The 13,965-nt window shown below is 40.1% G+C and overlaps 1 protein-coding gene across 1 annotated transcript in view; it reads left to right on the forward strand.

Annotated features, from left to right (window-relative positions):
• The window catches only part of Sms (spermine synthase), a 46,166-nt gene that overhangs the window by 31,217 nt on the left and 984 nt on the right, over positions 1-13,965 (forward strand). The window contains exons 7-10 of the mRNA XM_005139217.4: positions 579-668; positions 5,254-5,368; positions 7,287-7,366; positions 13,095-13,210. Coding sequence (XP_005139274.2) covers positions 579-668; positions 5,254-5,368; positions 7,287-7,366; positions 13,095-13,210 — 401 coding nt within the window. The remainder of the gene's footprint in view (positions 1-578; positions 669-5,253; positions 5,369-7,286; positions 7,367-13,094; positions 13,211-13,965) is intronic.

Below are 13,965 nucleotides of genomic sequence, written 5' to 3' on the forward strand. Positions count from 1 at the left end.
CATGCACACACTCATGCTTAAAACATAAATATGTATGAGAGAAAAATTGTGTGTGTGTGTGTGTGTTGAGGGGGGTGGGGTAAATGTATTTTGGTTCTCCTTCATATTTGGACTCCAGTGACTATTTTCCCAGACTCAAGACAGATGTGTTAAGTTGCCTTTCCAGAGAGCTAGAAGGAACACTTTAGTTCTCCTTTTCTTGGTCCTTTTGACTTCAATGTTTCCCTAAACTCAAGGCAGATATGTTAAGTTGACTTTCTTGAACAAACATTTGAATTTATAGTTAGTAACCTTGTATGTGTCTATCACTAGAGAAGCAGAGATAATGTAGTTGAGGATTAGAGAGCCTTTATATTGGGTACCTTATCTGTTGCTGGTGGCTATCAAAATGACTTCCCTAATCCATTTCATGAGAAGAAAAAAAATCACTTCACTTGAATGTCATTAGTGTGAAAATAAAGACACCGTAATTTTTAACTTTATGATTCTTAGATGGCAACAGTCAAACCTTTATGTTTTAGAAAAGCCTGTTTAAGAATTCTTTGGTATATTCAAATTCTCCTTAACCTGTTTCGGACATTGACCAAATGGTAATTGATGGATGTAAGAAATTCATGCGAAGAACATGCGGAGATGTCTTAGACAATCTTAAAGGAGACTGCTATCAGGTAATTGTGTTTCCTTGGTAATATACTTTTAAGTTGACTGGAAATTGAAATACATAAGTGATCAATTGAACCTGTAAGTTTTACTAAAATTGGTTAAGAAGATAGTCTCCTTGTGTGAGTATAGTATCTGTTCATCCTTAGAGTAGACGGTGAACAGATATTAAAAGAAGCCCCCAGTGTGGATTCTATCAGGTTACTTTTCTTTATGTTATTGGGGATTAAACTTGGCCCTCCTGTATGCTAGGCACCGTCTACCACTGAGTGATGTCTCCAGCCCACATTAATCCTGGCATAAAAGATGTCGTGTACTTTTTAAATCTACCACCTTCTGTCGCTACCCTGAAAAAAGCCATGCAGTCTTGGTCTTTCAGAGGGAATTCAGATTTTTAATTGGTAGGTGTAGTTGGTTAGCATGTTGCAAATAAACAATTAGATTCTGTCCTAAATTGTACTGTGCTTGAAAGTTGAACAGCCACTCTGATGTGTGGGATGCATATATTTCGTTCTGATAGACATGAGGGCTTGTTAGAGCAATATGCCCAAGCAAATACTTAATTGAATATAATCTCAAATGTGCACCTCCAGATTTATAAGCAATTTGGATGAGTGCTGTACTTTGGGGAATGTCAATTATCTAGCCTCTTCCTTCCCCAATGTACATACATTTAAATTTGAATGTGCGCTACCTGCATGTTAATTTGAAGCAGGAATTCTATCTACCTTAAAATGCAGTTGTGATTGTTTTGTGGGCTGAAGGGCGAGAAAGATTGGAGTTAGCTTATCCTGTTGGATAGATTCAAAAGGGAGGGTAGAATTCAGCTCTGCAGAACATTGAACTGTTTCACACTGAATTCAAAGTTACCATGGCTGACAAATAATGGGCTAGATCCCCTGCCTGCTGGACTTAATCCCCACACTATAACTGGTAGATGTAGTTCTGTTATTTTGGGAAGAGCTGAAGCTTCGGGAATTTAAAGAAATTTATTCAAGGTCGTAGGGGGTCACTTTAGATCAGTGTGGAGTACAGGGAGTGCAGAATCCTGTCACTCTGGTTTTTGTTGTGTGTATTTCTTGTAAAGATTAAAGAAAGACCAGAAGTGCAAACCAAGAGCAGCAGTACAATCTAGGTGTTAGGAGGACTGTGGTGGAAATGGGAAATTGACAGTCCTGAATTGGGATATCTGTCCCTCAGGGCACAGATGGTGAGCCAGGTGGTCAGATGTGTGCAACAAGGGTAAAAGAGTGTTCTTCGTGGGATTTTTTTGGTGTGCAGTTAGTACATATTAAAGTCACCTGGTATCAGAACTTAATAAATCACATCAATGACTCTTGAGGCTGGCAGTGTTTAGTGTCTTAGAATAACCACCAGGGGGAGCCTGAACTCTTTTCTTTCTTTTTTTTTTTTTGGTCCTGTTGATTGTTCTGTAGCTCTCAAAACAAGGTGGTAGCCTTTTCTGGGAGAACACAGACCCACCTGAACACTGTACCAAAGACAGCAATCTATTAAAATGTTGTTTTCACAAAGGCAGAGGGTTTTGCATATGTTTAAACAACTACTCTGGTTAACATTTGTTTCAGGAAACAAAGTATTTAATCACGACGGTAATCTTTTATTTATTTATTTACTTATATATTTTCATTATTAATTTATTTTTTGCATTCCGATCCCAGTTCCCCATCCCTCTTCTCCCCCCCCCCCCACCTCCCATTTCCTCGGAGAGGGTAAGGCCTCCCCTAGGAAGTCTACTGAGTCTGTCCCATCATCTCGTTGAGGCAGGACCAAGGCACCTCTCCACCCCACACCCCTGTGTCTGGGCTGGGCAAGGTATCTCTCCATATAGAAAGGGCTCCACTAAGTCAGTTTGTGCATTAGAGTTAGATCTTGGACCCACTGTCAGTGGCCTCATATATTGTCCCAGTCACACCATTGTCACCTATATTAAGGGAGAATGACAGTAATCTTAATATCCAACTAAAGGTACTGTACCTATGGATTACCTATGGATATGTATGTATTTTGTTTAGGTGCACACACACAAAGTTATCGAGTAAAATAGGTTAAATTTAATGACTTATTTCTTAAATCTGTATTATACTCAAGTAGGTTTTATCTTAAAAAATTTAAAGATGAGAACTTTAAGAAATCTGTTACTGACTGTTGAAATGACTTAGTGGGTAAAGGCATTTGCCTCTATCCCTAGGACTCACTTGGTGGAGGGAGAGAACCTATTCAGACATGTTGTCCTCTTCACTTACACATTAAATGTTATAAAATATTGATAAAACAAGTTTGTTATGGTTCATTTCATAAACAATTTAGAGGAGAAACATAACTGTTGTTAACAAATGAATGCTTCTCAGTCATTCTGAATAATAATTTGTAAAGGAGCTCAGTTGCTAAAGTGCTTGCTCTGGGTGTGGTGTTACAGTGGCATGTAATTGTAAACTGAGCCTTGTGGAGAGACGGCGACAGATGGATCCCTCGACCAGTCCATCCAGCATAATAGTGCTTCAGACCAGTAAGAGCCTCTGGTTGACACATGCACTCCCCTGTGCACATAAAGACATTGCAATGGAGGAATTCCACCGAAACATTATAGAAAGTATCAGAAACTTAATTTTAATAGTAAATGATAAGCAAAAAATATAGTAAGTGGCAAAAAGTCATTTTCATTGGAAGCAGCAACCAAATTATTGAAGCTGTGTATCTGAGTTTATACTTATCTTTGAAGCCACTAGTAAGGAAGATAGGAAGATGGAGGTCACAAAGATAATAAAATAATTGTAGGGAATAAAAATAGAAAAATATAAGAAATTTGCCTTGACAATTACTTAGACTTCCGAGAAATTGGTTCAGTGATTAAAGATTTAAGTGATTTAGAAAAGATTAATTTTTTCTCTCTTCTGAATGCAGAACACTTTGAAAGGAAATTGGGAGGTGTGTGGCAGCAAATCCTACTCAAAGCAATCTGCTAAATACTTAGAAATAAACTTAGCAGAAGGTATGAGACTGATGTGAGCTATGCGCAGATTTGACTGAAAGATGAAGTGAGCATGTGGAAAGGCATGGTATAACTTGTGCCTGGTAATAGCAGAACAGTTTTCATGGCTTCTCATTGGCCCTTCTAATTCTCATTAGAGTGCCAAGGAAGTGAGGTCACCTGATGTTTTCAAAGTCTCTCTTATTAACACAAATGTCTAAAAATAGCCAAGGGAACTTAAGAGAACAATCATTGTGGAAGGAGACTTGTCCTTCTGATTGTTAATTTACTGCAGGCCCTATAATCAAATACGAAGTTGGACACAGACTGTAGACAGATAAGGATATCAGGGGAATTTGAACTTGTGTATGCATTCCAACATGCTGCTAACCTATGATCCAAGATGTATTTCTCTTTTTTGTATTTTTTTCTTGAGACAGCCTTGTCCTGGAACTTGCTTTGTATACAGGGCAGGCCTCAAACTTACAGGGATCTGCCTGCCTCTGTCTACTGCAGAGTTCTTGAATTAAAGGCGTGTACCACCGTGGCAGGCCCAAGATACATTTCATTTCACTTGGGTAAAGATTTAGTAAGTGATGCCTGACATATTGAGCTATCCACTTGCAGCGAACCCCAGAAACCATTGAAAAAGGAATTTCAGTAAACTTAACCCCTAGATTAGGAAACTTCAGATATAAAGGAAAATATACCCTTTAAATAGGGAAGTGGATGGAAGTGGGAGCTAATATGACTGTTCATAGAGGATTGTTGAAGACAAGAATAGAACATTTGTAGTGAAATGGAGTAATTTGTTGTCCACGTTCAGAATGATCTCCCTGGATTAAATTTGAGTGAAGGAAGCAGTCAGTTGTGTTGATTGTGAGAATGTCAAATGGACCTTCATGCATATGCTAGGCAAGTTCTGTATCATGGGGACATACCATTAGTCTCAGATGGGGCGAATGTGCGCATTCTAGGTAGTGGAGGTTTTTTGTTTTTGTTTTGATTTTGAGACAAATCTCATGCAGTCTACGCTGGCCTCAAGCTCTCTGCAGCTGTGTGTTCACATTTTCTCTGCCTTTGCCTTCCACAACTTGTGCAATGTATTTAGTTTTATAAAATAGGACAACGAAAGTCTTCAAAGATATCAAACTCCATACTTAACTTCTTTAAGTGTAGTCTTCCCTTATCCTTCCTACCAGGAACTCAACATAAAACTCAGACTGCCCTCAAATCTCTAGGGGTGGTTCTTTTTCTTTCTTAGCCTTCCAAGAGCTGGAATTAACAGGGGTGGGCTACTATACCTGATTGTCTTTTCTTATCACGGGTCTAGGGGCAACCTTTGTAAGCCATTTTAACTGGGATTGCGTCTCCATTAGTCAATGAAGGGAGCAATAGCGCCTGTAGAGGGATTACTCAGATGAGAACGGATAGAAGCATATGTTGAACACTTAGTTTTTCTATTAACAGACAGGGATGAAGGTCTCTTTGCTTATGGTGCTGGTGCTGTGGATTTAACCCTCAGCTTTCATTTCCTCTTTGCAAGTGTTCAATGCCGCCCACTTGTTGTTGACTCATGCATCCAATCCTGTTCTGTCTGAAAGGTTCTCATAGAAGACTGTATTCCAGTACTGAAGAGGTACGCCAAAGAAGGGAGAGAGTTCGATTATGTGATTAATGATTTGACAGCTGTCCCCATTTCTACATCTCCAGAAGAAGGTAGATTGTGTTTTCAACTCTTTATATATGTGTACATGTTGGCGCTTGCGTGCGTGCGTGTGTGTGTGTGTGTGTGTGTGTGTGTGTGTGTGTGTGTGTGTGTGTGTGTGCGTGCTGCGTATGTGTGAGTGTGGGTCTGTGTTGGTCTCTCCTCTTTCTCATAAAGCCATCAGTATTTATTCACTCAGGTGTCACCCTGATAACCTTTCTAAATCCTAATGAACGTGTAAATGCTTCACTTCTAAATACCATAGTCAATTGTTTCCTCACAATGGGCATGAATAACTCAGAAGGGGGAATTGATTCAATTTCAGTTCATTAAGCCCTTTGGATAGGTGGCAGCACATACTCAAACCATATCCAAATCATAGCAAGTGCTAAATCCCAGGTGTTGTGGAAAGCAGGCTGTGGATCCCAGGGAGTAAAACTTTTTTTAATATAGCGTGCAAAGGGCACTTTATAGACTTTTGAGCAGGTACTACTGTGATGAAAGACATCTTTAGGAGATTCTTTTGGCATGGGGTGGTGGGAATGGGTGCAGAGGGATTATCTGGAGGCTGGTGTGTGTGTGTGTGTGCGTGTGCGTGTGCGTGTGTGTGCGTGTGTGTGTGTATGTGTGTATGTATGTGTGTCTGTCTGTCTGCCTGTCTCCGTCCCTGTGTGTGTGTTGTGTCTTTGTGTGTGTGTGTGTGTGTGTGTGTCTCCGTCCCTGTCCCGTGGTCTACACTAAATTTTTTGAGAAAGGGTTTCTTACTGAGCCTAGAACTTTCATCAAGTAGGCAATGCTGGTGGCCAGCAAGCCCTGGGAATCCTGTCTCCTTTCCCATCACTGGAATTGCAGAGGCACATGCCACTTATGCCCATTTTATATGTGGGCGCTGGCAGTCAAACTCAGATTCTCCACCAAGCCATCTTCTCAGCTCCTCTTCTTTGTTACAAGCAGTTCAACTAACATTGCTGGTGGGAAGGTGGCTGAATTTTAATGTGACTTTCATTTTTTTCCTGCCCTAATGTGAAAACACAGCTTATACTTCAAAAAGTATAAGAGTGTTCTGGAACTAAGTACGAGTGGTTGGGGAACATGGATTCGGGTTAGCATAAATAATGTGTTCCAATGTGGTAACATATATCTTGTGTTTTTATAGTTGGAGAACAAGAGAAATTCGCAAATCCAGGCAAATTTCAAGTACATGGTGGCAACATGAAGTAGATTACAGCAAATCAGGGCAAGCTCTACTGTAGGATTTTTGGAAACTACCCGAAAACATTCTTAGTTGTGGCTAGTATGTTCTGTTAAAACATATAAAAAACATTAGTTGAAGCTAGTATGTTCTGTTAAAACATATAAAAAAAGGTCTCATGGAATATTCTCAAGGAGGTTAGGTCTGACACAGGTAGCCCATGAATGGTTATTAAGGAGGCTGCACAACCCAAAATCTGTTCAGCTTCTCAGTGAGTGTTGCTGGTTTCCTTTCTTTTAGACTGAGCTCTGTCTTTGTGTCCAAACTTTGTTCTTCATCTGAGAGTGGTGCTGTGGATGGAACTCAGGATCTCCTGCACATGAATAAGCTCTATACCCCCAAGCTACACTCGCAGTACCCTATGTTAAGTCTTTATTGCTGCTGTCCACTTAGGACAAACTTAAGGTGTTTGTTAGTGTGTGCACAAACCAGCTATATGATTGGATAGTATGGTTCATGCATCTTCAAAATAGTCTCATGTAGTGCAGGCTGACCTCACAGTCACTATGTAGCCAAAGATGTTCTTCAACTCCTGATCTATCTCCCTCTGCCTCTGAAGTGCCAGGATGATGGGCATGTGCCAGCACACTGGGGTCTCTTCTTTGTGTTACTAACTATGAGTGAATATTTGTTAGATGCAGAATTTATTCACAAAACTTATTTTTTTTCACATCCAGATTCCACATGGGAGTTTCTCAGACTGATTCTCGACCTGTCAATGAAAGTTCTGAAGCAAGATGGGAAATACTTCACACAGGTAGACCCCTCAGTCAGTCCCCATCCCTAACTCCTGTGATTCTCAATAAGAATCATTATTGGAATATTTGACTGCATGTTCTTGAAAGTTACATTTATCAGGAGAACAACATCTTTGAATTATATTTGTTCAAGCAGTAAATTTCTAAGTAGCTAATCTGTCATCTCTTGAGAACTTGCATTAACAGAAGACAAGATTATCCCGATTCTGTTGCCCTAGCTGTAGTATTAAATTGCGCCAGTAGGTGGAGACACAGACCATAATTCCCTCTCCACTCCATTCTTTAGGTACATGTCTAGGGAAAAGCTCATTTAGCAGCCCACCCTTGATAAAGCGGCTTTGCTTGCAGTGTGTGAGCGGCAGACACCAGATAGAAGTGAATTGTTGCTTTATACTTCTTTTCATTCTTGAGGGTATTCTTAATTAATAGCCAGGTTCAGCTCTTGCACGCTGGTCTCTTGAGTTCTTCTGAGTTTACTGGAGAGTAGTCCTCATCCTACCACACATAAACTCTAACCCTTTTTGGTTTTTTACTGAAATAAGGTGTTATTATTTTGATTGTGGACCATCTTAAGCAGAATTCTGTCTTCTATCCTGTGTACATAATTCCCATCCCCTAAAAAGACTTTGCCTTGTGACTAATTTTTTATTGTGTTGAGTGCTCAGTAATTCATTTTATTAAAGTATATCTTTTAATTTTGCTAAACACTATATGCTACTTTTATTTTAAGATATCACTTTTTGTTTATGTGCATATGTTTTTGTGGGTACGTGCATGTGAGTGCAGCCTCCTGTAGAGGCCAGAGGTGTCGGATCTCCTGGGGCTAGCTACAGGTATTTATGAGACTCTTCAGCTGGGTGCTGGGAGCTGAGCTCCAGTCCCTTGGAATAGCAGCCAATTCTCTTAATTGCTGAGCCATCTCTATAGCCCTCGGTACATTTTATTGTAAACACTTTTTAAAAATCATAATGAAATTACATCAATTCCCCCCTCCCTTCTCTTTAACCTCTCGTGTAAGTCCCCCTTGCTTTCTCTCAAATTCATGGCCTCTTTTTCTTTCATTCTTAGATACATACATACATACATACATACATACATACATACATACATACACACACAGATACACATATGCTTGTGTATGAATGTGTAAATACATAAATACAACATGCTCAGTCTGTAAATGTTACTTATTATGTGTATATCTGTTTTCAGGGCTGACCAGTTGGTGCTCTTCCCTATGAAAGACTATTTCTCCTGCTTTCAGCATTCCCTAGTTGCCTGTAGTTCTTTGTAGGGTTAGTCCCCATGAGATCTCTCCCATCCACATTTCTTGTCTATTAACGTCATCCTCATTCAGGGGTTATTTTGGCAGCCATATTATGTGTAGCTTCCATAGCATTTCTAGCAGATACAGTGTCACAACAGATTTTTTGTTCTTCTGGCTCTTAAACTCTTTCTGTATCTTTTTTGTGATGTTCCCTGAGGCTTAGGTTCAGGAACTGTATTGTAGATTCATCAGTTAGGCTAGTTTAAATTTTTAGCATGAATTTATTTTTGACTGATGTATAAAAGCATAAAAATGATCATTTATAGTGTTACTATGTGATGGTTGCCTGCATGTATATATTGTCTATTTTTTAAATCAGGTCAAGCACATGTATCCTCTTAAACATATGTCATGTGGAGAAAACATTCAGCTTCCTTGCAGCATTTTAAAGTGTACAGTGCACAGTCATTTGCTATAGTGACCTTAGACTGTGGAATTGAATGGCAGAATTTCTTATTCCTGTCCAACTGTTACTTAGGAACAATTGATGAAGTGCTTTTACAGATTATTGATATCTAATTTTTGTCCTGAGGAAGCACTCATCTGCAGACTCCAGTCTGCTTTGGCTATTTCTGAGAATAGTGCTGGAAAGAATTTAGAATACCCAAGACACCTAAAGCTCCAGCTTGTTCTGTTTTCCTCCTCTTCTCACTGCATGCAAAACCTGTGGCCACATGGTGGCTTGATGTGGGAAGACCTGTGATTATGTCAATAAAGCACTGTTGGGCCAATAGAAATCTAGATAGGTGGGACTAGGAGTCCAGAAGGACTCTGGGAAGGAGAAACACAGATAGTCAAGATGTAACGCCATGGGGTAGGAAGCCTGGAACTATTCTCTGGTAAGAGAAATACTTAGATTAACAATTATGGGGTAATTACTTAAGTCAGAGCTAGCCAGTAAGAAACAAGCAAGGCCAACAGCTTCATAACTAATATAGCCTCCTGTGTGTTTATTTGGGACTGATGCGGCTCTAGAACCAGGCTGGCGGGAAGGCTTCTCTCAAGGAAAAAGCTTCTCTTTACAAAATGGTGATCAGAAGTGGGATTGAATTTCCAGGCAAACTAACAAAAGCTTTAAAGGAATTTTAGAAACAGAAGAACAGAGAGAAGCACAGATTTTGGTAGCAGCATTTTTCTCAGGTGGGCTCTGTTTTGCTAGCGACAAGCCGAGATTCACGCGGCTTGCTTACGGGAGCCTTCCTGACTCTACATAAAAAGAAAAAAAAACCCAGCATACTCTTATACCGTTAGACTCTGCTTATGTTTTTTTTTTTAATTTTTTTGCTACCTAGTGACATGCTCAGGTGATAACACCTGATTCCTGCCATTCATTCCTCTTCTGCCCTTAGCTGGAGTGTGTAGCAGAAAAAAAAAATGGAGAAGGTTAATGGTGGGATGAGGATGTTATACAAGGATTTTCAAAAACTGAATGTTCCCACCAACACATTGCTGTGTCACAGTGGCAAACTTGTGACATCACTGGCATCACCCTGAGTGCTTGAAGGAAGCCTTGTTATCTTGCCACAGAACTTGGGAATGGGTATTTTTGACAGGAGAGGTAAAGTTCTAGGACTTGACCATCTATCTTCTAACCCCCTACTTAAAACAAAAGTAGAATGCTAACATACAAAAGTGGGCATGTAAGACACATGGAATCTACAGTGAAAAGTATAGCAAACTCCTGACCATTCCCATCATCTTGGACTGTTCGTTATCAGTAGCCTTCAGACATCTGTAATGCTTGCTAAAACTTTATTGTTTCTGAAAGTAATCCATCGTTAGTATCACTTGACATTTTTCTTCATTTTTATTTTATGTTTCAACTTGTGTGTGTGTAAGTGTGGGTGCTTTCGAGGTCCAGAAGAGCGTGCTAGATTCCCTGCAGATGGAGTTGTAAGCATTTGTGAGCCCCCTGACAGGAGTCCAGAAAACGGAACTCGAGTGTCTGTACTCCCACTATGTGCTTGCTCTTCACTGCTGAGTTTTTTCTTCAGCCCTTTACGGTCAATTTTTCCAAGCTGGGCATATTGGCACACACCTTTAATCCCAGCACTCGGAGGCAGAAGCAGGTGAATCTCTGTGAGTCTGAGGCCAATTTGGTCTATGTAGAGAGCTTTAAAACAGTCAGGGCTACACAGAGAGACCTTGTCTCATAAAACAACAAAATTGGGGAAAAAAGTGTGTGTGTGTGTGTGTGTGTGTGTGTGTGTGTGTTGGTGCATGTGAGTGCAAGACCCCTCTAAGGCCACTGAGGTCAGATCCCCTGGAGCTGATTTACTTGTGCTTGTGAGCTGCCGAACATGGGTGCTGGAAACTGAACTCAGGTACTCCACAAGGGCAGTAAGTGTTCTTAACCACTGAGCCACCTTTCCTGCCCTTTAGTGTCAATTCTCAAAAACTTTTGGGCATTTTGTAGTTCATATTAAGTGTTATTTTTTTACTGTTTAGTTTTCTTGCTTAAAAAAAGGTTTGTTATTTTAATTATATGTGTATTTGTGTGTGTTAGTGTGTGGGTATGTGTAGATACATGCAGATGACCTGGGAGACTAGAGGTATTGTGTCATGTTGTTGTGAGCTGTCCAACGTGGGTGCTGAGTACTGAACTTGGGTCCTTTAGAACAGTAAGTGTTCTTAACCATTGTGTCATCTGCCCTCCCCCTTCCCGTTTTTGAGACAGTCTCACTATGCAGCCTTGACTGGTCTGGCAACTGATTGTATGTATGGCGCAGGCTAGTTGGTGTTTAACTCACAGAGATCCACCTGCCTCTGCTTCCTGAGTGTTTTTTGATTCAAGGTGTGTGCCAACCATACCCAGCTAGTTTTGCTTACTTTTGAACCTAATAAGAAAGCTGCAGATAAGGGCTTATGTTAAAAAAATAATACAAACTGATTTATGGTTAAAAATGTAAATAATACAAAAGTCCATAAACTAAAACAGCAAGTGTTGCTTAAATTTATGTGAGACATGGAGAATTTTCTAGAACCACAGCTGCTGAAACGAATGGGCGATTATTTCTTTGCTTTTGGGTTTTGTTTTGGAACTCCAATATATCTTTCTTAAAAATAAAAGAAAAAAATGTTCTATTTGTGAAGACAGGAAAGTGAAATTTATCATGTTCCTTTTTTGGGTAGGTCTCTATTTGTGGAGTTTCTTCTATCCCTTTTTCTTTTGAAAAACTGCTTCTTGACAGTGTTGGGAAAGAACAAATTGAAACCTTCCAATTTTTGTACCACATTGTCAGTACGGAGGTCTGGCCCTCCCATCTGTCCTTTTTAAACACACAGCTGGGTGTCCGTTTTAAGATGGCAGACAACCATTCAGCTGTACACCTTGATGGCATTTCCGTTTTATATAGCTTCCCTAGTGGTGATGTGTTCTAAAAACAACTGCACAGTGTTTTCTATTTATGAATTGTAAATTACATGTGTGGTGTTTATATGCTCTCATGGTGAACTCGATGTTGAAACCAAATTATATGCTGGTGAAGGGCACTTTGGCTAAATCCCACTGTAGGACCCTAGATGATGGGTTAGTAAACAGGCTGCCACTAAAGGATGACGTTGTGCTCTGTGAATGTGCTAAGTTAAAACCATCAAGGTCATCTTTTGGAATAGTTCTAACCCCTTTCCATGGCTGGCTGGATACTTGGTTAAAGACTGTTCTCAGAAGTTCTGGCATCATAGGCCACTTTGGTGAAGTTTTCTTCTCAAATTATTCTTTGCTGTTTGTAAGCAAATGAATAGTGTCAATATCTTATTTCTTAAAAATTAGTCACAGAGGGCTAATGGGGTGGCTCAGTGGATAAAAGGGCTTGCAGCAGAAGCCGGACAACTTGAGTTTGATTCCCAGAAGCCACATAAAAATGTGGAGAGAACTGATTTCCCAAATTTATCTTCAGACTGTCACTCATGCAGTAGCACATGCACGCATCATGCACGCACGCAAAATTTGAGGAAAGGATAAGGTATGAATACAGTTCTGTGTCAGGACTTTTTCTTAAGAAGGGGTGTCATTTAAAGCAAGAACATTTTTATATTCCAGTTGCAACACAGTTGTGACCATTACTGACAAAAATTTTACTTTGAGTGGGTAATGTGGATGAATATTCTAAATTGCATGGTGTGGATACAATGAGCTATGTCAATAATGAGAAATTGGCCTCATTGCTTTCTATTGCTTCATACTCCAATAATTTGAAATAGCTCCGTAAATGAGGTAGAAAGAGAATGAACTAATGAATCCATAAATAGAATTCAGTGTAATTTGTGGAAGTATAGAGGCCTTATCTCATTTTTAAAGATGAACTTTTATCTCAAGCTCCAATTGTTCTCCCTTTATTAGAGACCTTCAAATGAGTATGACTTAGAAATCCCATTGTTTGCTTTTCTCTCTGATTTAGGGGAATTGTGTCAATTTGACTGAAGCCCTGTCGCTCTATGAAGAACAGCTGGGGCGCCTGTATTGTCCTGTGGAATTCTCAAAAGAGATTGTCTGTGTCCCTTCATACTTGGAATTGTATCCTTTGACCATGACATTATGTACTGCCTTTTCAGAATATCTAAGTATATATACCACATGCTGTCATTATTAATCATACCAACAAGCAAAATTAGCTCTGTAGTAGTACATAAACCCTGAGTTTCAAACTTAACTGGGACTTTTCCTGGGACCTTGAAAAAATAGGCTTTATTACTGGATCTTAGAGACTGGGGTGTGTCCCTTGTCATAGCTTGCCAGGGACCTTTAATCATTAAGTCCCACTGATCTAAAACAGAAACACTGATTGTCAAAGACAGGCCCTAGCCAGGGAAATCACCTGGGAACTAGTTAGTTATGCAAATTTTTCTATCCTCGCTCCAATCAGAATGTAGAGGAGGGGCCTAATGGCTTGTTGCCTTAGTCCTCCAAGGGATTTTGAATTCCCAGAAACCTACATAAAAGCTTAATGGTCCACCTGCCATTTTAGCATATGAAAGGGAAAATGGTGGCTCCCTGGAGTAAGCCAGCTAGCGAGCCTAGCCATATTTGTGATAAACTATAGTCAGTAATCATCAGCTGCAAGCTGAGTACAGGTTTCTTCCATGATGGCAGCTTCCCATGCTATCAGGGAGAGCTTGCAATGCTGCCGGCCCTGAGGCTGGCTCTTAGCTTGGACACAGGCCACTGAAGCTAAGAGACAAGAACTGCCTAGGCCCTCTGCCCAAACAGGAGGATACTCTGCTTTCTGGGCAGCCATGTCCTTCAATGGCTTGTGGAGATTTAACATTTCC

The sequence above is a fragment of the Mesocricetus auratus genome, unplaced genomic scaffold, assembly GCF_017639785.1.
Source record: "Mesocricetus auratus isolate SY011 unplaced genomic scaffold, BCM_Maur_2.0 Super-Scaffold_100003, whole genome shotgun sequence".
NCBI classification, from domain to species: Eukaryota; Metazoa; Chordata; class Mammalia; order Rodentia; family Cricetidae; genus Mesocricetus; species Mesocricetus auratus.